General features: G+C 39.4%; 1 protein-coding gene across 4 annotated transcripts in view; it reads left to right on the top strand.

Annotated features, from left to right (window-relative positions):
- The window catches only part of POLA1 (DNA polymerase alpha 1, catalytic subunit), a 360,204-nt gene that overhangs the window by 126,720 nt on the left and 212,599 nt on the right, over positions 1-20,885 (top strand). For all 4 annotated transcript variants that reach the window (XM_087966893.1, XM_087966892.1, XM_087966891.1 and 1 more), the window contains exons 27-28: positions 8,549-8,581; positions 9,328-9,420. In XM_087966893.1, the coding sequence (XP_087823019.1) occupies positions 8,549-8,581; positions 9,328-9,420 (126 nt within the window). The remainder of the gene's footprint in view (positions 1-8,548; positions 8,582-9,327; positions 9,421-20,885) is intronic.

The following is a 20,885-nucleotide window of genomic DNA, read 5'->3' as shown; positions in this document are numbered from 1 at the left end:
GCTAACAAAGATTCAGAATCATGGTATCTTTTAGAAGACGTAGGTAATTCACAACATCATGACACAGGAAGATAAAGCTGATACAGGTAAACAAAATTTCTAGCAGAACTAATGATCAGCAGGAAGTGTTTTGGGAGGTAGCTATTCTGGAGGTAATAATTTTTTACTATTTTAATTGCATAGTTCTAAAAAATTACAATTACTATTATGATTAGCGTATTTATAAGAACTACTGCCTAGTTTGCTTCTAGGGAGGTATCAGCTTTTAATATGAAAGTCTTCCTGGTTTAGTGGATACATCATTTTTTCATGATCAAAATAAGAGATTAATTATAGTTACAAGGAATCTTACAGATTAGCAGTATACATCTACTGAAATGATGGGAAGTTTTGTTACATAACTTCTTCAACAATGTATTCTATCTTTGGATAAACAATCAATTTTTTGTCTTAAATTTACAATTACAGGCAATCCTCAACAATTCTGGGTCTCCAGAATTGCTTTCCCCCCTATCCTGCCCCACCCGATCTCCACAGGCACTGGGCCTGTAAGTGGAATCCCAGATTCCACTTACTCCTCCCAACCCTATTTCTCGTGGCTTTACTGTACTTACTTTTCAAAGAGTTCCAGAAAAGACTAACCCACGTGGTAGGCTTAATTTGGGCCTAGTCTGGCCAGTACCAAAGACTCTGCTTGCTGCTGACAGTCTAGTTTGAATGAGCAGCTTTAGGGACTGGGGCGTGGCAGCCAATCAACATGGAGCTAGTTTCCTTTGTTTTTTGTGTTGATTGGTTGCCATGCCCCAGTCCCTAAAGCTGCTCATTCAAACTAGACTGTCAGCAGCAAGCAGGAGATTATTCAGTGCCAGCCAGACTAGGCCCAAACTAAGCCTGCAGGCCTTTATGGCAGAGAAGCCAGTCTTTTGTTCAGAAAACAGTGAAACTATTTTCCTTATATCTCACATTCGTATACCTTCACTAGCTTCTGAATAAAAGACTTTGGCTTCTCTTCCACGTGGGTCAGCCTCTTCTGGAGGTCTTTGAAAAGTAAGTACAGTAAAGCCATGGGAAATGGGGTGGAGAGAGGAGTAAGTGGAATCTGGGATGCTAGCAAAGGAGGTCCAATGTCTGTGGAGACCTAGCTCTGTGGAGACCCAGCACTGGGGTGCAGGCCCATGTGTAACTTTGGGACAAAGTTGTAAATATTTGTGTGTGGGGGGTTGTTGCTAATTTTGAATGGTTGCTAATTGAACTGTAAGGTCCCAAAATGTACTTGAGTCACCAGAATGCCAAAGAGAGAGAGACTCAAGAAGAGGCTTGGAAAAAATATCTGCTTTACTTTGTACAAAGAAGAGCATAGTAGACATTCCAGAACATACAAAGAGGCTACACCTTGGGGAAGGTATGCTATCCTTTTATAGACATCAGCTTAATTCCCAATTCTAGTCCCCTGGTTTCCTTTGGCATTTCAGCAAGGAACGGGGTGGGGGTGGGGTGGGGGGTTGAGTGCTTAGCAACAGAGGGGCTGGGTGCTTAGCAACATGGTGTAAACCTGCCAAACTATGACAGATTCCGTTCCATACACCAAGTGATACAAAATAATAAGGTAACAGAAATAAAGTAATTCTTACAGAAGTGAAATAGCAAGTTATTATTATGTCCCACTAATTCTACCTATTCTACTATTATCATATCCCTATAGAACTGTCATAATTCAAGGAATACCTGTATTACATTATGAAAGGGGCCCCAAACAAAAAGTTTCCTAGTGACCAAACAGTTCTTTTTTCTTTATATAACAAAAATTATGCAATTAACTGACCCAAAGGTGCTTTTTCAAGAAGCAACTGGACTTTCTTTTTTTCTTTTGTTTTCTTTCTTTGAATATGTTTCGGTTCTCATCCAAGAAATGTCCCACTAATTCTACCTATTCTACTATTATCATGTCCCTACATTCCTCCCTTTTCTTTTAGGTCAGGATGCATCCTGTCAGTGGTGGACTAGGGGAGTATATATAATGCAGACAGTCTGTAGGACCATGATACTTGCCAGTGTTTTGGGAGGGGTAGTAGAAACTATGTGCTGAATTAAAGGGATGAAATGGGAGGAGAAGGAGATCCTGAAAGGTTAACAACACTAGAAATCCAATCCTGCTGTTTAGCTATTAAATGTAAAGCAATAGAGGTTTCATGAGTTATTATTTCAAGCACTGCCTGTAGCCTTATAATTCAAATCAGCTAATAAATGGGAGTTCTATAGCCATACATACCATTTTCAGCCCAGATAGCTGGCGCATATATCTGACTTATTCTTTCAGAGGCCACACATCATCCTTCCTCATAAACAGGTACACCCAGTCAGTCACCTTGTGGTATGAGCAGTAGAAAAAAAAAAGTAGGTTTCACAGTGCCTAATATACATACTCCATACCATCAGCCAGGCAACTGTACATAGGCAAACTTTCCACATATCTAATAGAAGCCATCTGGAGCATGCCAATTAAGAGTTACCACATCCATCCATAACCCACTGAATCTAGTTATATTTTAAAATGGATTACTAGGTTGTGTCTGGGTAATTTCATACTGAAAGGTGACATTAAGCGAAGAAAACACCCTTGCTTGTAATATATGATTTTTCACACTTATCATTGCATTAAGTCAATCCATTCTATATCTTCAGGGTTTATGACAGCACTATCTCCTAGGACTATGGTATTCAATTCAGGCTGATCTGATTCAATGCCCCAATATATAGAGTTTATATGGGAGCAATCCTTTGCACATTTCCACAAGCACAATGTCCCACGATTCCCCACAGGCGTGTATCAGTTCACAGTCACAACAATAATAATATTCAGTGATACAGTTACAATCAGAGAACACAATTGATACAATGCGAAGTTGCATAGCTTCTTTTGGGATCTTCAGATGGAATAAGAGAGGCCACCACTCAGGCTGGAAAGACCAAAAAGTTGCTAATCCTGCAAGGAGAAAAATCACAAACAAAACCCATTCAACACCAAAATGACCACATCATTTTGGGAATATTTATTCTCAGTGGATCTTTCCACTCTTTAAGGTCTTCCATTGGTCCGTTTATACATGTGTAGTGGTCCACCCTTGGTCTTTAGTTCAGACTGCTGTTTCACTTGTCAGCAGGATTTGGTAGGACCCGTCCCAGGCTTGGCTTAAGTTTTTCCTCACTTCAGGTTTTAAAAAGATCCAATCACCAGGCTGGAACGTATGAACAGCTAATTTGAGAGGTAGGGTTTGAGCTAGTAATCCTTAGTTTCTGAGGTAAGATAAAGAACAGAAGAGGCCAAGTGTACAGTTCTTTACAGACATATCTTTAGTTTCATATTGTGGAATTTCCCCCATTGTGTCCAAATGTGGAAATCCAAACATCATTTCAGAAGGTAAAATACCAGTAACCTTTTTTGGGCAGATTCAAAGTCTGAGCAAGGCCAAGAATAAAGATTTGGTTTCATGGCATAGACTATGTTGTATTCCACAGAATGTGACATTACCACTAATTCCCACTGCCTCTAGGATTGATTGAAGCACTTTTGCAGTAAAAAAGTTGTTGTCTATAGCTTCTATTCCATATCTAGGTATAATCTATTTGAATATATTGTTGGTGACTACTGCTGTAGTGGCTCTCATGGCTGGATAAGCCACAATCCATCCAGTCAAGCGACGCACTAAAACCAATAAATATTTAAGTCTCCTCACTTGAGGTAGTTTAATAAAATCAAGTTGCATTGAAATGGTGTCATGCTAAAGTTGCCTTCCCTCTTCTTTATGTGTAGAACTTGTTTACATATTATACATTTTTCACATATTTGTCACAGTCCACAGCATCCATAAGCTTCTACAAACAAATCACATTATACCTTAGTCCCCCAATAACTATCCTGATGTAGTACTTCCAAAATCAACATTTGCCTTCCATCAGGTACTACCCATTTATGGTACCTGCTCACACTTTCTCTAACTCCTCTTACCTTCTACCATTTTATTTTCCCATCTATAAACAAATTAACTCTTTCTCAGCAACAATATCTGATCATTCTAAGTGCATTCAAGCGAACATCAGTGGTTAATACTAAATCATTTGTTCCATAAGCATACTCTCATATTTCAAAATCCTTGAATATGTCAGGGTCAAACATTTTAGACAAAAATGCCACTGACTCACTCTTTCCTCCCCACTTCTGGGTTAAAACCCTCAAAGCCATTTCTTTATCCATGTAACACTAGGCTCTTTGCATGCCAGTCTTTATTCAAAATAGCATAATTATCTATTCACAACCTACAATATCCAGTCAATCCTAGACATTTCCTCAATTCCTTCTTTGTCTTAGGCAAGGATTGAGTTGCTATTCCCTCAATTCTTCCAGATGTTATTTTTCTACTTCTTTCACTAATTAAATGTCCTAAGTATTTTATCTCTCTTTTTATATATTGTAATTCCTAACTCATCTCTGTAACAATTCCTACAAGGGCAACAACTGGTGTTGCTGAGAGATAAACAAAATGCCATAGGATGAATGCCACCTTGACTCCTAAGCATTCAAAATGCACACATATATAAAGACATAAAAGAGGGAGGTAAGAAGAACAGCTTAGTCAGATTCAAATTCCATTCAGATAGAAGCAAATTCTCATTAAGTAAGTTAAAACATTTACAAATGTAAGTAAAATACTGTATTTCAAAATCATTTCTTCTATATAGGTTTAATTAAGCATTTTAAACCTCAAAATTTCCAGAAGAAGAAGAAAAAAAACAAAATTGTATTCATAAAAGAAAAATATATCTGCATAGCTTTCTATATGCAGGCCAAAACAGTGCAAACTGCAAAAGCAGGTATCGGATGTCACCCTTTACCCCGCCTTTTTCAGGCTGCCTCGGAAAAATACTTAAAAGAACAGAAAACTGTAGCCACCACCACCCCTTTTTCCTGATTCTCTTGCTCTTCCAAGGCAAAAATGGATACAGAGAGGAAAAATATTTAAACTACACAGAATTCTCACTTCCTTTCTTTTTCTTGCTATTGCCTACACAACAACCACAAAACCTTGCAAATTACTGTTTCTTAATATGAAAGGAAATATCTCTGGGGGGGGGCATTCACAGGTCTCAAGATCACTTCGCCTTATCACTCCTTATGAGCCTTGGGGCATGTCTCACACACACACTCACATTTGTACTGCACTCAGACTTTTTGTGTAAACTAATTTCACATACAAAAATTTCATTTCATGCTTTCTCCATGCAAACCAATCATTATAATTATTTCAGGGAGCTTTTTTACAAGCCAATGAGCTCCATTTTCTAAATAACTTTTTGTGTACTATTATTAGAGGGTCTCATCCTCCCTGCAGATTTGGAAATGATTACACACATAAACATACACACATATACCATTAAACAACATTTCCAGACCTGTGGAGGTTTTGTCTCTTTAAATCTCCACTTTTTCTTAGGCAACCTATAGCTCATTCTTCAAGCAGTGGGAAAACTCAGAGAGTAGTTTCAGTCATAAATATGACTGAGGGCCTGAACCACTGCCTGTTTACCACAGCTTCAAGCCCAAGCTGAGAAGTTTACTTAATTTGCTGGCTGGGCAAACATATCACAATCAATTCAACTCCATTCAATTCTACATGCTATTATTATAGATACACATCTTAGAATTTTAAACAGAAATCACATCAAATTATCTGAGTCTTCCCATTTAGACAGGATTTATCTTTTTATTACCTGCTAAACCCCGGGTAGGAAGAACAATAAACCTTTTATTCTTTACTCTTAGTTCTTTCAGAGTTTTCTGGCTGTTTTGACAATAGTAAATTCTAGAGATCTTTCTAACACTACAGTATTTCTTTTCTTTGATTCCTGGGTCTTTCTACCATACATGACAGATTAAATTAACCATATCTTCTTTGGTCAGACCCAATGTTTGAATCATCTTACTGTATGGAGGGGTTTCCCAATCTGTAAGCATTTTTCCCTAAAGGACTAGTCAGGTCTATTTACAATTTGGAATTCTTTTTAATTGTTTTAGTAAACTTCTCACTTTTACTCGAAGTTACACCCAATGTCTACTACGTGTCTCTGCCCTGGGGCTATTCTGTCTTCTCTTTCTAGCTTGAATCTCCCAGCAGGTCCTGGCTTATTTTTAAAGATTCAAACTCTTCTCTATATATCTTAGATCTCCCATCAATCGCTGGACTATTTTTAAAGATCTAGAGACCTTCGTTCACATATCGTTTACACCTGGGCAGGACTCTCGTGAGCTAGTTTGAATTCCACTTTTCTTTTTAAAAGACATTTTTAAAGCAACATTTACTGTCACAACATGTTTTTAACGTGTTTCAGTAGGCTAACAATCATGCAGCCGAATGGAGAACACGGCCTATTCTTTTTACTAGGTTATTTGTTCTAGCTACTAATATTGTTGCCCATATTTCCTAAGGGGATTTCTCAGACTTGTTGTAGGCTCGAAGTCTGACCAAACTCTCCCTTTTTTCCCTTAAGGGATTTCTTGGACCTGTTGTCAGCTCTGAGTTTATTATAACCCTCCCCTGAATTTCAAGCTTTTTAAGGGGGTTTTCTCAGTAGGGGGATCTTGGGCCTTTCTGTAGGCTTGGAGTCTCGGACACCCCCCCCCGCTTGAAGTTGGCCAGGACTCTCTGCTGAATCTAAAAATTTTTATTCCAACAGTCACATTCCTTTCAAAGTGTAGACAAACCTCTAGTAGATATTTCCCATGTCTCAGTCACTCACACACACAAGGGAATACTCCCCCCCCCAAAAAAAAATTACTCACCTAGAAGAGCTCAGTTCCACAACCCCCAGTGCAAGCCTCTTTGGTTAGGGTGTTCAGGATAGGCAGAATCGGAGCCTGCCAGCAAATGACCACATCAAATTCACTGGATAAAATTTTCCAGGAGTGCTCTTGACTTCACCACTGGTCCCAGCTGGTTTCTTCCATTTGCCATAGTGGAGGTGACACTGAACTTCAAAGGAGTTCAGCTTGTGAGGAGCTGAATACAGCCACCTCGAAGGAACAAAGCCTTCGAGCCCCATGTTGGGCGCTAGAACATGTAAGAAAATGTATTTGAGTCACGAGAACGCCAAAGAGAGAGAGAGACTCAAGAAGAGGCTTGGAAAAAAATATCTGCTTTAATTTGTACAAGTAGACATTCCAGAACATACAAAGAGCATGCAGTGAAAGGCTACACCTTGGGGAAGGTATGCTATCCTTTTATAAACATCAGCTTAATTCCCAATTCTGGTCCCCTGGTTTCCTTTGGCAGTTCAGCAAGGAACAGGGGGGTTTGAGTGCTTAGCAACAGAGGGGCTGGGTGCTTAGCAACACCCGGTGTAAACCTGCCAAACTATGACAGATTCCGTTCCATACACCAAGTGATACAAAACAACTAGATAACAAAAATAAAGTGATTCTTACAGAAGTGAAATAGCAAGTTATTATTATGTCCCACTAATTCTACCTATTCTACTATTATCATATCCCTACAGAACCGTAATAACTCAAGGAATACCTATATTACATTATGAAAGGGGCCCCAAACAAAAAAATTCCTAGTGACCAAACAGTTCCTTTTTCTTTATATAACAAAAATTATGCAATTAACTGTCCCAAAGGTGCTTTTTCAAGAGGCAAGTGGACTTTCTTTTTTCTTTTCTTTTCTTTTCTTTTCTTTTCTTTTCTTTTCTTTTCTTTTCTTTTCTTTTCTTTTCTTTTCTTTTCTTTTCTTTTCTTTTCTTTTCTTTTCTTTTCTTTTCTTTTCTTTTCTTTCTTTGAGTACATTTCAGTTCTCATCCAAGAAGGTTCCTCAGTTCTTATTGGATGGTGGGGAATGGAAAGATTTATACCCCTTGCAGACACTGGTCATTAGCATTCTTTTAGTGAGCCGTTAAGGTCACCTGGAGTTTATCTGTGTCCTCAGGGTCACCTGAGTGGTGCAAATGGGTGTGGAACCTTCTTGAAATGACTATTGTAGATTGGAGATATATTATGACATATCCCTCCCCCTCTGTTGAGAGAGGGCTGTTCAATAAGGCTGTTCGAAAAAGAACCTTTGGGACAACCATAACATGAATGACTGAGGATCTCCATAGACATTTATGCAATTTACTGTAAGTCATTGGAAAATAAATATTTTGGAAGAAGCTTTTTTTATGGATCATCTAGTGTTTGATGATATGTATACCTATCACATATTGATAAACAATATCCTGCAGAAAAGAAAAATAATATTAATAGATGGTGATAATATGCCATTCTGATTTGCAATGCATTCACTTTCATAAATACTTGGAAGATATGTAAGCTCTTATCTTTTTATTTCTTTTTTTTTTTTTGTATAATTCATAATTTTTGGCATGATTGTGTCAGATATGGAAACAATATTTTGTGTTTTGTAAATTCAAACAACTGAGGTTTATTTCTTGCTAGGTATGTCTTACATTCTGTACCCTATGCAGTTATTAATTATAATTTCTTTTTCTTTTATAGATCTTATTGCATACTAAGGAGATGGTACAAAAGGTAATATAATTACACTTTCTTCAAATATAAATTATTAAATAGCATAAATTAAAAGAATAGTCTAATATGAACTAAACACAAAAGCATCTCTGGGTATATAGTTTAAAAATTTAATCCTTATTAATGAATTATAGTTTCTTGACTCCAAAGTTCTATAAAGTAAATATGATCTAATCTCTCTGAAGACTGAACGTCTATGGAAATTCTCAGTCATCCAGCTCATGGTTATCCCAAAGGTGCTTTTTTCAAGAGGCAACTGGACTTTGTGGTTTTTCTTTGAAGATGTTTCGCTTCTCATCCAAGCTTTTCGGATAAGAAGCGAAATGTCTTCAAAGAAAAACCACAAAGTCCAGTTGCCTCTTGAAAAAAAGCACCTTTGTGACTCTGAAGCCTGAGTTTCAGTATTAAAGCTTAATTGTAGTCTAATACCTGCATATTCAAATGTCTTATTGAGGTAAACATTTGTTCAGCTTCACTTATTCTTTTGCAGACTTGGAACATATTTATTTTTCCTGGGATAGTTCAACAAATTGCTTCTGTTAGATCCAATAAAATTAGGGGTCATGAAGTCTAGTTAGAAAAGGCCAACATAGAAACAAACTACCAGTTTTATTTCAGTATCACACTCCAATTTCTGCCTACTCTGAGCTTTTTTCAAATAAGTTATCAGAGATTTTTAATAAAGTACAAGCATTTTTGTACTATAGTTTAAGTAACTTCCTCTCTTTCTTTCTCCCATCCCTCAGATGAATCTGGAAGTGATTTATGGTGATACAGATTCCATCATGATAAATACAAACCTTACCAAACTGGAAGAAGTATTTAAACTGGGAAACAAGGTAAAATCTAGCACTGCAAACTTTCTAAGTGAAGTATGAAAGAGTTTCTGTGTCCCAACTATATTACCAGTTTTTCTGAAAATGTTATGGTCTAGTATCAGCCTATGGATATCTTTGCATAGGACCTTTGCATAGGGATGAGCAAGGTGTTATTATTATGGTCTGTCACACAGATATTCAGACTGGATTTGTCATTGTTGTCTACGATGATTATTGTTATGGTTCATCACACAGTCAGCCAGATGTTTAGACTGGATTTGGCATTTTTACCCATCTATCAAATCCTTCCTAAAGACCTGAGATAGGCAGAAGTGGAAGTTTGAGGGTGTTGCAAATATTGTCGCAGGATATAAGCTGTTGTTTTCACTATATATTTGCAATGGGTAAACACCTTTCTTTCCAATGATTCTTCAGCTGCTTCCTTTGGTTGCTCAGCCAGATGTCCAGGAATTCCAACAGCTAGTGTGGTCCTTGTTGACCAGGCAATGATTGAACCAGTATGGGTTTCTGTAATTTAGATCTTATCATATTCTTTATGGGAGAGACATTCTTTGTCTGACTCCTCTGATGAGACCTGTCCATTATAGTTGAATCTCTGGCAATGCTCTCATCTTCTTCAGAGCCCACAAACCCCACAACCATGTCAATGTAGTACCTTACTACTGGGGGATTATTATTGTTTGTCGCAGTCAGCCAGATGCTCAGATGGATTTGGCATTTTTGTCCACCTACTGAGTCCTCAAGGACTTGGGATAGGCAGATGTGGATGTTTGATGGTGTTAGATGTATAGTGGCACGATATAGACAGTTCTGAATAAAGCAGGTTTTTGAGTGATGGTGAATTTGTCAATGCAAATGGTATTCAAGTGGTGGTCCAATTATTTTGAGATTGCATCCAAGGTGCCCATGACTATTGGTATTACCTTTGTTTTCTTTTACCACAGGTGTTCTTTTTCTATTTGCAAGTCTTTGAATCTTGTTATCTTCTCTAGTTCTTTCACTTCTATTCTGCTGTTTCTAGTACTGCCAGGTTCACTATCCAGACTTTGTCTTTCTTATTGACAGTTAAGGGTGGGGTGTTTTATGTGGCAGGTGCCTGTCTGTTTGAATTCTAAAGACCCAGAGCATTTTAGCTTCTTTATTTTCTATGACTTTCTCTATTTTATGATCCCACCAGTTCTTGCTTGCAGGCGAAAGGTATTTCTTGCAGATATTCTAATGCACTATTATTACTACTTTGTCATGCCTTTGTTTATAGTCAGTCTGTGCAATCTTCTTGCTGCAGCTAGCCAGGTAGGTCCACTGTTTCTTCAGCTTCTTTGCATAGGTGGCACTTGCTATCTGTTGCTGTCTTCTCAATTCTGGCTTTGGATGCATTTGTTCTTAACTTTTGGTCTTGTACAGCCCCTGTCTCTTTCTCCAACTTTCCTGCTCTTAACCATTGCCAGGTCTTGTTACAATCTGCTTTCCTACTTTTTTATGTACTGTCCATGTAATGCTTTGTCTTCTTATGCCTCCTTTCTGTTCTTCATTTGGTCTTTCTTATAGGCCAGTTTGATTTCTCCAGTATTCAGCAGGCCTTCCTGCTGAGTACTACTAGGCTTTTATTATTATTATTAAGTTTATTTGCTGCCTATCTCGCCATAGACAACCTGCTGAAACATTTATATTCCTTTTTAGCATTTAAAAGAAAATATTTCATTGAGAAATGGTGATATGTCAGTAAATTTTGGCAATGTGAGTTTGAAGGTGCTCCAGGAGAGGAAAAAAGTAGGGTTCTGGTCTAGATAATACAATCAGGCACTTCTGCTTAGAAATAAATTTGTTTCCTCACTTCATTTTTAAATTATTTTTTATGTCTTGTAATGAGTGGAACATTTTGTAATATGTCTTGTAATGATGAAACCTCACAATCTATCTACTGCTAAAACTCTCTTTCCTGCAACCTTTAACTGAGTGAAATGGTGTACCATAGGGCAAATTTTTTTCAACCAAGCTACCTCAACTACTGTAACAGCACTTTCTATGGTAGACTTTTTCCATTAGCTAGTTACTTTAATAACCTCAATCTTGCATAAGACAGCATTCTCATTGATCCCTAGTGTTTCTTATCCATAGTTTTAGAGGGAAGACTTAATAACATTCCATCCCAAGATTGCCTGTGCCCTTGTTAGCTAGGGACAATTGAGATTGACAGGGAGTCCTCATTTAATGACTAATCATTTAATGATTGTTTGAAATTATGAAGTCTCAGAAATGGTGCTTTATGCCTTTCAAGCACTTCCAACTGTCACAAAATGTTGCAAACAAACACATATCCCACGGTCACATATTCGCTATCTGGGTGTTTGGGAATCTGTTTGGACTTATAGCTGATTGCCAAGCTCCCCTCAATCATGCAATTGCCACTTGCAATCTTCCCTGCCAGTCTCCCCAGAAATCCAGTGGAGAAGCCGACAGGGAAGGTTGCAAATTGCTGCTGCCTGTTGAGAGGACTCCCTCTTGGAGGGAGGTTGAAAGAGGTCCCTGTTGTTTTGTGTCTGTCTGAATCTCAGCAAGTGAAATCCAACCTTGCATGGAGTCCAAAATCCTTCCCTCAACATCTCTATGGAGGGCTCTGTACAGGCAGGGAGAAAAGGACACCTAGTTTTGTGCCTGCTTTAACCTCAGCATTCAAGTATGTATGGAGCCCCCAATTCCCTTTCTCCTTGCCTCTGCAGAGGGACTCTGTTTAATGACCCATGAGATTATTTAATGATGGAAAGGGGAGTACTAGAATCACGGTCATTAAGTGAAGCAATCATATGGATTTCTCACAGAAGTGCTTCTGCCCTGTATCAATGGGGCTGGAAAGATTCCCCTTGTTGCAACTATAGTGCTGATATGCAAACTATTAAACATAATGTGTAAGACTGCCCACAAAGTGCATTCTCTGGTTCCTTAGAAAACCTGCATAAAGCAATGTCAGAGGCAATTGCCAGGATAGCTGAATTGGACATCCAGTTATGAGGTCACTACTGCATCTCCATGGGCATTTTGTATATAACTACGTGTGTATATGTATACTTCTCTTTATTATGTTGTCATCATATACTAAATAAACTTGTTTGCTTCACTCAATGACCAAAACTCTGATCATAATTGTGACCACTAACCATTTACATTAGCTCATTTTTTGCTGCATCGCTCTTGGTAACCAGACTGGACGATTATTTTTAATTATGAATAGTTTTGCTCACTAATTGCTTAAGTAGGACAGAGATAAACATCTCTAAAGAAATTGCCAACTTTTGTGTGATTAATTGCTGTAAGAGGGTTTTGGATTTAGCACTAGAAATGTTTATTGGTCAGGTTATTCCTACTTGGGACACCATTCATTCTTTTTATTAATTGTTCAGGTTTCATTGTATGACATTTTATTTTGGTTTTATCTTATTGCCAATGGAACTGCCTCTTTTGATAAATACTTTCTCTTTCCATTAAGCAAACATATTTAAAAGTAGCTGAAACTAAAGGATCTGACTTTTCCCTGGTAATATATCTTCAAAGCATGCATATTCAAATAATTGCTGAGAAGTTCCATTTGTAGATGACTTTCAAAAGTTCTTATTTCTCTTCATCTTCCCATTGCAAGGTGGGAAATCAAAATATTTCCACCTGATGCTAAACAATTTCTCCATGAAGAAATGATTGCAAAATAGTATTTTCTAGTGTACACACCATTTAAAAATATAGTATCATTATTACAGCAATATTTCTCTTTTAAATAATTAAATGTCAAAGATATAATCACTTTTGAAGTTTTTCCCCCCAAGGAAAAAATGGGATAACAGAGTCTCTTAGAGACACATGTTTACATGTATGATCAATATTTTTAGATTGGGTGTACCTGCTCCGTTCTTTCTTTTCTTGCCCTTATATATACTGTATCATGCAGGATAATGGGAAAAGACAAAGGAAATCAAGACACAACTTTGGAACAGTATCTTGTTTCTTGCTTTAATGAGTCTTCCCCCAATACAGAGCAGAAAATATGTGCAAACTAAAGAAAAGAGCTTATACAGTTGACAGGTCAGACCATATTTAGCTGAACCTTTTTGACTAACAAGCAATTTGTTTATTTCTAAAACTGTCTGTCTTATACACAATAATCTTAGGTGGCTCACAACAAAAACAAAAAAACCTAACAATAACAGCATAATTTCACCCATACAATGAAGCTGTTAGTCTTCTACTGTAAACACAGATCAATTCTTTTTTTTCAAAGTTTTTTTATTTTTATTTTTTACACATCTCTTCACGTGAGCAATGTGGTTCCAGATTACAATATTTATACATAGTCATAGTTACAGTTTCAACTTTCTTAATTAATATCATCTCAAATTATTATCCATTCAACTAATCTTTAGATAAATTTCCCTTTCATATTTCAATTCATTAATTCAATATCAAAATCATTACATCCTCACATATATTTTCAATTCTTTATACCCTATTATTTCCATTTTCAGCTATTTTATGTTACATTATGTATTGTTATCTATAACTTTCTCAAGCCCAATATATAATTAGACAGTCAATGAAAGAAAAAAAAAAACGAGTAAAAATAAAGTAAGATTAATACATTTAGGATCCACATGGTATATCCCCCCATCTACGATTTATCTTATATATATTCCAGAGATATTCATATAATCATTTCATATTGTTCCTTTGTTTCCACTTCCAAATATAATACATTCATAATAAATATTTTATATTCCCACATAATCCCTTCTAGTTCATTATGTTTTCTATTTTCTCATATCCTTTGTATAATCAATTGCATTTTCTATTACATGTATACCACAAAGAAAAAAATAAAAATAGAAACAGTTAATTTCCCCTTTTACTTCTCTTTAATCAATTTCAACCTACAGCATTTGTATAACCCTAATTCACATTTTTTTGAACATAATTAATACCAGATTTTTGCCCGTCACCATATTCTCTGTTTTCCTAATATCATTTAGATACTCATTAGCATATTTTAGAATGTGTGTGTGTGTGTGTGTGTGTGTGTATGTATATATCAATGGTATTCAGCTTTGTTCAGGTATTTTCCCACGTTATTATAGTTGTGCTTTTAAAGTTGTAGCAACGTTTCGGCAGAATCTCATCTGCCATCATCAAGCTTCTGTATAGTGTTCCAGAAGCCGCACTGCAGCTGCATCACTACCCACTTCAAACCCCTCCGAGCCATACATGAAGCGAACTGACCCCCACCATGAAGATGCGGCACGACCACGAACTCAAAGCCAAACAGCAAGATCACAGCTCACCAGCTCAAATCCCCCAGCAACTAAGACTAACCTGAGCACAACCAAGCCCCCATCTGAACAGAACACACCTCCAGCCAATCAGAACACGGCCAACCCCCCAACCAATCAGAACACAACCAAACCCCCAACCAATGAGAACACACTCTCACCCAATCAGAACACAGCCAAGCCCCCACCCAATCAAGTCACACCCCCACTAGCAGTTAAAAGGAAGAAGCAGCTGCAAGCTCACATCACTCTGAGAAGCACAGAGCTGAAGACACAAGCCTGAAGATGATAAATGAGACTTCATCGAAACGTTGCCTAGATACTTCCAATCTTACGCGGGAGAAAACCCGAATAACCAAAGATCCACATACAAATACCCGCAAGAACCTCAGAAAACACACACACACACACACACACACACACACACACACACACACACATATTTGTAGATTTCCACGTGTACAGGTATGTAGGTCTTGGTTTGTTCAGGTCTTTTCCCGTGTAAGATTAAGAGTATCTTGGTGACATTTCAGCGAGGTCCTACTCGCCATCCTCAGGCTGGTGCTTTCGGCTTCATGCCAGTGCAAGCAGTGTGTGATCGGAGCTGCCGTCTCTCTATAAATACTGGTGGTGGGGGCTGGTGTGCTGGGCTGGTTGGCTGCGCTGCTGCGTCTTGATTGGTTGATGGAGTTGATGTTGGTATAATGGGCTGTGTGATGGCCTTGTGAGTTTTGTTGTGGAGATATCCTGGATCTTGTGCTGTAATCTCCTGGGTCGTTTATTTTGTAGTTGGAAATTAATACGTTAATTAATACTTCATCCACAATGGACAAAGATACAAACAGATAGAAGGAGCACCCATGGGATCACCCCTCTCACCCGTCATCGCTAACCTATACATGGAACACTTTGAAGCCAACTCTCTAGACAAATCCAAACACAAACCCAAACTCTGGCTCAGATATGTAGATGACACTTTCGTAATTTGGCCACACGGGAAAGAAAAACTGGACAACTTCCTCACACATCTTAACAACCTACACCCCAAAATACAATTCACCATGGAAACAGAAACCAACAACCAACTTCCCTTCCTGGACGTCCTAATTTACAAAAAAACCCAATGGCTCCCTAGTACACACCATCTACCGGAAAAAAAAAAACACCAACCGCTACCTAAATGCACAATCACATCACCACCCTGCACAGATCAACTCCGTAGCCAAGACCCTCATCTCCAGAACCAAACGCCTAGCTGACAAAGACCACCTGAGAACAGAACTACACACCCTCACTAACGTATTAATTTCCAACGGATTCCAAAGAAACACAATTACCAACCTAATCCAAAGAGAGATACCCAAAAAAAACCAAGACACAGAACAAGACAACGGTATCGCACTCCTCCCCTACATCAAAGGCACCACAGACAAAAATCAGCAAAATTCTCCACAAACACAATATTAGGACAGCCTTCGGCACTGACAAAAAATAGCCAACATCCTAAGAAACCCCAAAGACAAGATCCAACTAGAAAACCAAGGAGTTTATGAAATACCATGCAACAATTGCCCAGCCACATACATTGGACAAACCAACAGGGGAATAAATGCACTCATCGCAGAACACAAGAACGCATTCAGAAAAGACGAAAATACTTCCTCCCTCTTCCAGCACCTTAAAGCCACAGGAGATGAAATTAATTTCGAAGGAACCAAATTAATATCCAACACTGAGCACTCCAGCAAGAGAATAATCAAGGAAGCCATCGAAATAGAGAAACACCCCCATAACATGAATAAACGGGACGATACCTCCTGCCTACCAGACATCTGGAAACTAGCCCTCACCAACAAATGAGTCCCAGCCACAAAAACCAACACCAGACCCAAAACAACATGGGACACCACCGCCAATTCCCCTCATCAGACCCAGGCCCAAACCCATCCTATAAACGAAGGACAACCACCCTCCAGAAACCAGACCACGGCTGCCTCGCCAGCTATCGCACCCCTGACCCCAAAACCAAACAAGCTGACACACGCCAAGAACACAGACCCAGACCCCAAACTCGAAGCCAGACCAAAACCCAGAATGCTACATCACAGCCACCCGCTCAGGATATCACATCAGAAAATTTAGGAAATTACAGCACAAGAACTCAAGAAGTTGCAACACAGCAAATAACCCAGGAAATCAGAGCACAAGACCAAGGATACCACAGCAATAAAACTCACAAGGTCATCACACAACCCATTACCCAAGCCATTACAACACAGGAGGCTAATGGAAAAGAGATCAAAACACAAACGACCCAGGAGATTACAATGCAGGACCCAGGATACCACACCAGCCCCCCCACCAGTATTTATAGAGAGATGGCAGCTCCGATCACACACTGCTTGCACTAGCATGAAGCCAAAAGCACCAGCCTGAGGATGGCGACTGGGATCTCACTGAAACATCGCCAAGATACTCTTAATCTTACACGGGAAAAGACCCGAACATACCTAGACTGACCGACATACATACATACATACATACATACATACATACATACATACATACATACTGCTCAAAAAAATAAAGGGAACACTTAAACAACACAATGTAACTCCAACTCAATCACACTTCTGTGAAATCATACTGTCCACTTAGGTAGCAACACTGATTGACAATCAATTTCACATGCTGTTGTGCAAAGGGAATAGACAACAGGTGGAAACCAGAGGCAGTTAGCAAGACATCCCCAATAAAGGAGTGGTTCTGCAGGTGGTGACCACAGACCACTGCTTTCTGGCTGATGGTTTGACCACTTTTGAATGCTGGCGGTGCTTTCACTCTAGTGGTAGCATGAGACGGAGTCTACAACCCACACAAGTGGCTCAGGTAGTGCAGCTCATCCAGGATGGCACATCAATGCTAGCTGTGGCAAGTAGGTTTGCTGTGTCTGTCAGCGTAGTGTCCAGAGCATGGAGGCGCTACCAGGAGACAGGCCAGTACATCAGGAGACGTGGAGGAGGCCGTAGGAGGGCAACAACCCAGCATCAGGACCGCCACCTCCACCTTTGTGCAAGGAGGGACAAGAGGAGCACTGCCAGAGCCCTGCAAAATGACCTCCAGCGGGCCACAAATGTGCATGTGGCTGCTCAAATGGTCAGAAACAGACTCCGTGATGGTGGTATGAGGGCCCGATGTCCACAGGTGGGGGTTGTGCTTGCAGCCCAACATCGTGCAGGACGTTTGGCATTTGCCAGAGAACACCAAGATTGGCAAATTCGCCACTGGCGCCCTGTGCTCTTCACAGATGAAAGCAGGTTCACACTGAGCACATGGGACAGACGTGACAGGGTCTGGAGACGCTGTGGAGAACGTTCTGCTACCTGCAACATCCTCCAGCATGACCGGTTTGGCAGTGGGTCAGTAATGGTGTGGGGTAGCATTTCTTTAGGGGGCCGCACAGCCCTCCATGTGCTCTCCAGAGGTAGCCTGACTGCCATTAGGTACTGAGATGAGATCCTCAGACCCCCTTGTGAGTCCATATGCTGGTGCAGTTGGCCCTGGGTTCCTCCTAATGCAAGACAATGCTAGACCTCATGTGGCTAGAGTGTGTCAGCAGTTCCTGCAAGACGAAGGCATTGATGCTATAGACTGGCCAGCCCATTCCCCAGACCTGAATCCAATTGAGCACATCGGGGACATCATGTCTCGCTCCATCCACCAACGCCACGTTGTACCACAGACTGTCCAGGAGTTGGGGGATGCTTTAGTCTAGGTGTGGGAGGAGATCCCTCAGGAGACCATCCGCGACCTCATCAGGAGCATGCCCAGGCATTGTAGGGAGGTCATACAGGCACGTGGAGGCCACACACACTACTGAGACTCATTTTGACTTGTTTTAAGGACATTACATCAAAGTTGGATCAGCCTGTAGTGTTTTTTTCCACTTTAATTTTGAGTGTAAATCCAAATCCAGACCTCCATGGGTTGCTAAATTTGATTTCCATTGATAATTTTTGTGTGATTTTGTTGTCAGCACATTCAACTATGTAATGAACAAAGTATTTAATAAGAATAGTTCATTCATTCAGATCTAGGATGTCTTATTTTTGTGTTCCCTTTAATTTTTTTGAGCAGTGTATAAATATGTGTGTGTGTGTGTGTGTGTGTGTTTGTGTTTGTGTATGGTATTCAGATTTGTTTGGGTATTTTCCCACGTCATTGTGCTTTTAAAGTTGTAGCAACGTTTTGGCAGAATCTCATCTGCCATCATCAGGCTTCTGTATTGTGATTGTCTGTGAGTCAGACTTTCACAGCCATTTCTGTTTTAAATTTGGTGCTAGCCATCTGCTGTGCCAGAATGGTTTTTTCTTCATCCTGATTGGTTGGGAGTCTTGGTCTGTGTTTATTGGTCTTGGAGTTTGCTGTGTTCTGCTTGATTGGTGTTTCTAATATTTTCTGTCTGTTTTGTACCTTTTTTTAACTCGGAGCCAAGCTGCACTAAAAGCCTCCAGTACAGGAAACACAATGTTGCCAGCCAATCAAGACAAAAAAAGCTACAAAACAGATGGGTTATTGGAGTTGACATGGCCGAAAAATAACCCAGCAGTTGACTGGAAAAACAACCACTGGCACTGGAGGAGTAGAGCCCCTCAGAAGAAGTTCAGAATTTTGGAGAGAGTTTACTTGTCTATGAAGTACTTAAACCTGAACTAACCTTGCAAGAAATTGGGTCCTAAGTACATAGGTCTGTTCCCAATTGTTCGAATCATAAACCCAACTACTATGGAGTTACAGTTGCCTAAGTTACTCAGGTGACTCCACTCAGTGTTCCTCTGCAACTTATTGAAGTCCTTCTAAGGCTCCAAACTAAGGCCAGTCAAGGACAAGCTGACACCACCTGTGATGATTTGGGGCGGGGGGGAACCACTGAGATAGAGGATTCTTGACTCAAGATACTCTAAGGGAAAATTACAATATTTAGTGCAGTGGAAAGGTGATGCGGAGTAGGTAGGTGCCCAAAATGTTAGCAAAGACAAGTTAGTAGAAAGGTTCTATGCAAAATACCCCAAGCGACCAAAGAGATTAGTGAAGGCTAATACCACCTAAACATAAATAATAAATCTGTGTTTAATATTTTTATGGGTTCTTTTTTTAAGGAAGTCTGCATGTCAAAATTGAACTGCTTTGCTTCTTTCAAACCTAGTTTTTCAATTTGCCAATGAACTGGGGAGAGGGAGATGTAATGTGGAGAATGTATGTACAGATTGTGAGAGCTAGGAGACTTTAATGCAATAGTAGATGCGGAATTGGACTATAAAAGTAGAAAAGTAAATAAAAAAACTAGAAAAACACTAACAAAAAACTTGTTTAAAATGGTGGAAGAATTAGACAAACAGGATGCTTGGCGAGAAACACATACTGAGAAAAACCAATATACATTTTATTCAAATATATATGTCTTGGTCTAGAAGTGATATGATATGGGCATCAGCAGAATTAATATCTACCATACAAGAAATAAACATTGAAACAAGTACATGGGCAGATCACAATTCGATAAAAGTTACATGGAAGGGACAGAAAAAGAAGTCAAGATGGACAATGAATGAATACTGAAAGATAAGGAATTTATTCAATTTATGGAAAGAGAACTGGACTTTTTCTTTAAAGAAAACAAAAAAAAACTTCATTACAAAACGTATGGGATACAGGAAAGGCATATATCAGAGGATTAACTATAACGTACATGGGAAAGAGAAATAAAAAGAAGAGACAAGTTCAAAAGAGATCGTGAGAGCTGACCGTTCTCATAACAAAAGCAGACATGATATTCTTCTGATTAAAATCGGAATTCTGATTTTTTTGGGAATCGCCCCCCCTTTCCCCCTTCTTCTCCTCCTTCCCCTCCCCTCAGAGGCCCCCTGAGTCAGGAGTTGCTACCGCCAGCGTGGCTCCGCATGGCTGCAGTCCCGCATTGCCTCAGGAAGGGAAAGGCAAAAAGGAAGAGCCGCGGCGGCGCTTTGCAACGGCATCAGCGGCACCAGAGGCTCAGGCGCAGTGGCTCCCGGGTTTCTTCTTCCTCCCCTGGCACCTTTCGCTCCATGGATACTTAAAGAGAACCGCGACTCCTTGAACGGACAGCCGCAGAGGCAT

The sequence above is a fragment of the Notechis scutatus genome, chromosome 5 (genome assembly GCF_049901735.1).
Source record: "Notechis scutatus isolate UNSWTSFEM ecotype Mainland chromosome 5, rNotScu1.2, whole genome shotgun sequence".
NCBI lineage: Eukaryota > Metazoa > Chordata > Lepidosauria > Squamata > Elapidae > Notechis > Notechis scutatus.
The sequence above is the reverse complement of the archived record's forward strand: the minus strand, read 5'-3'. Positions and strand labels throughout refer to the sequence as shown.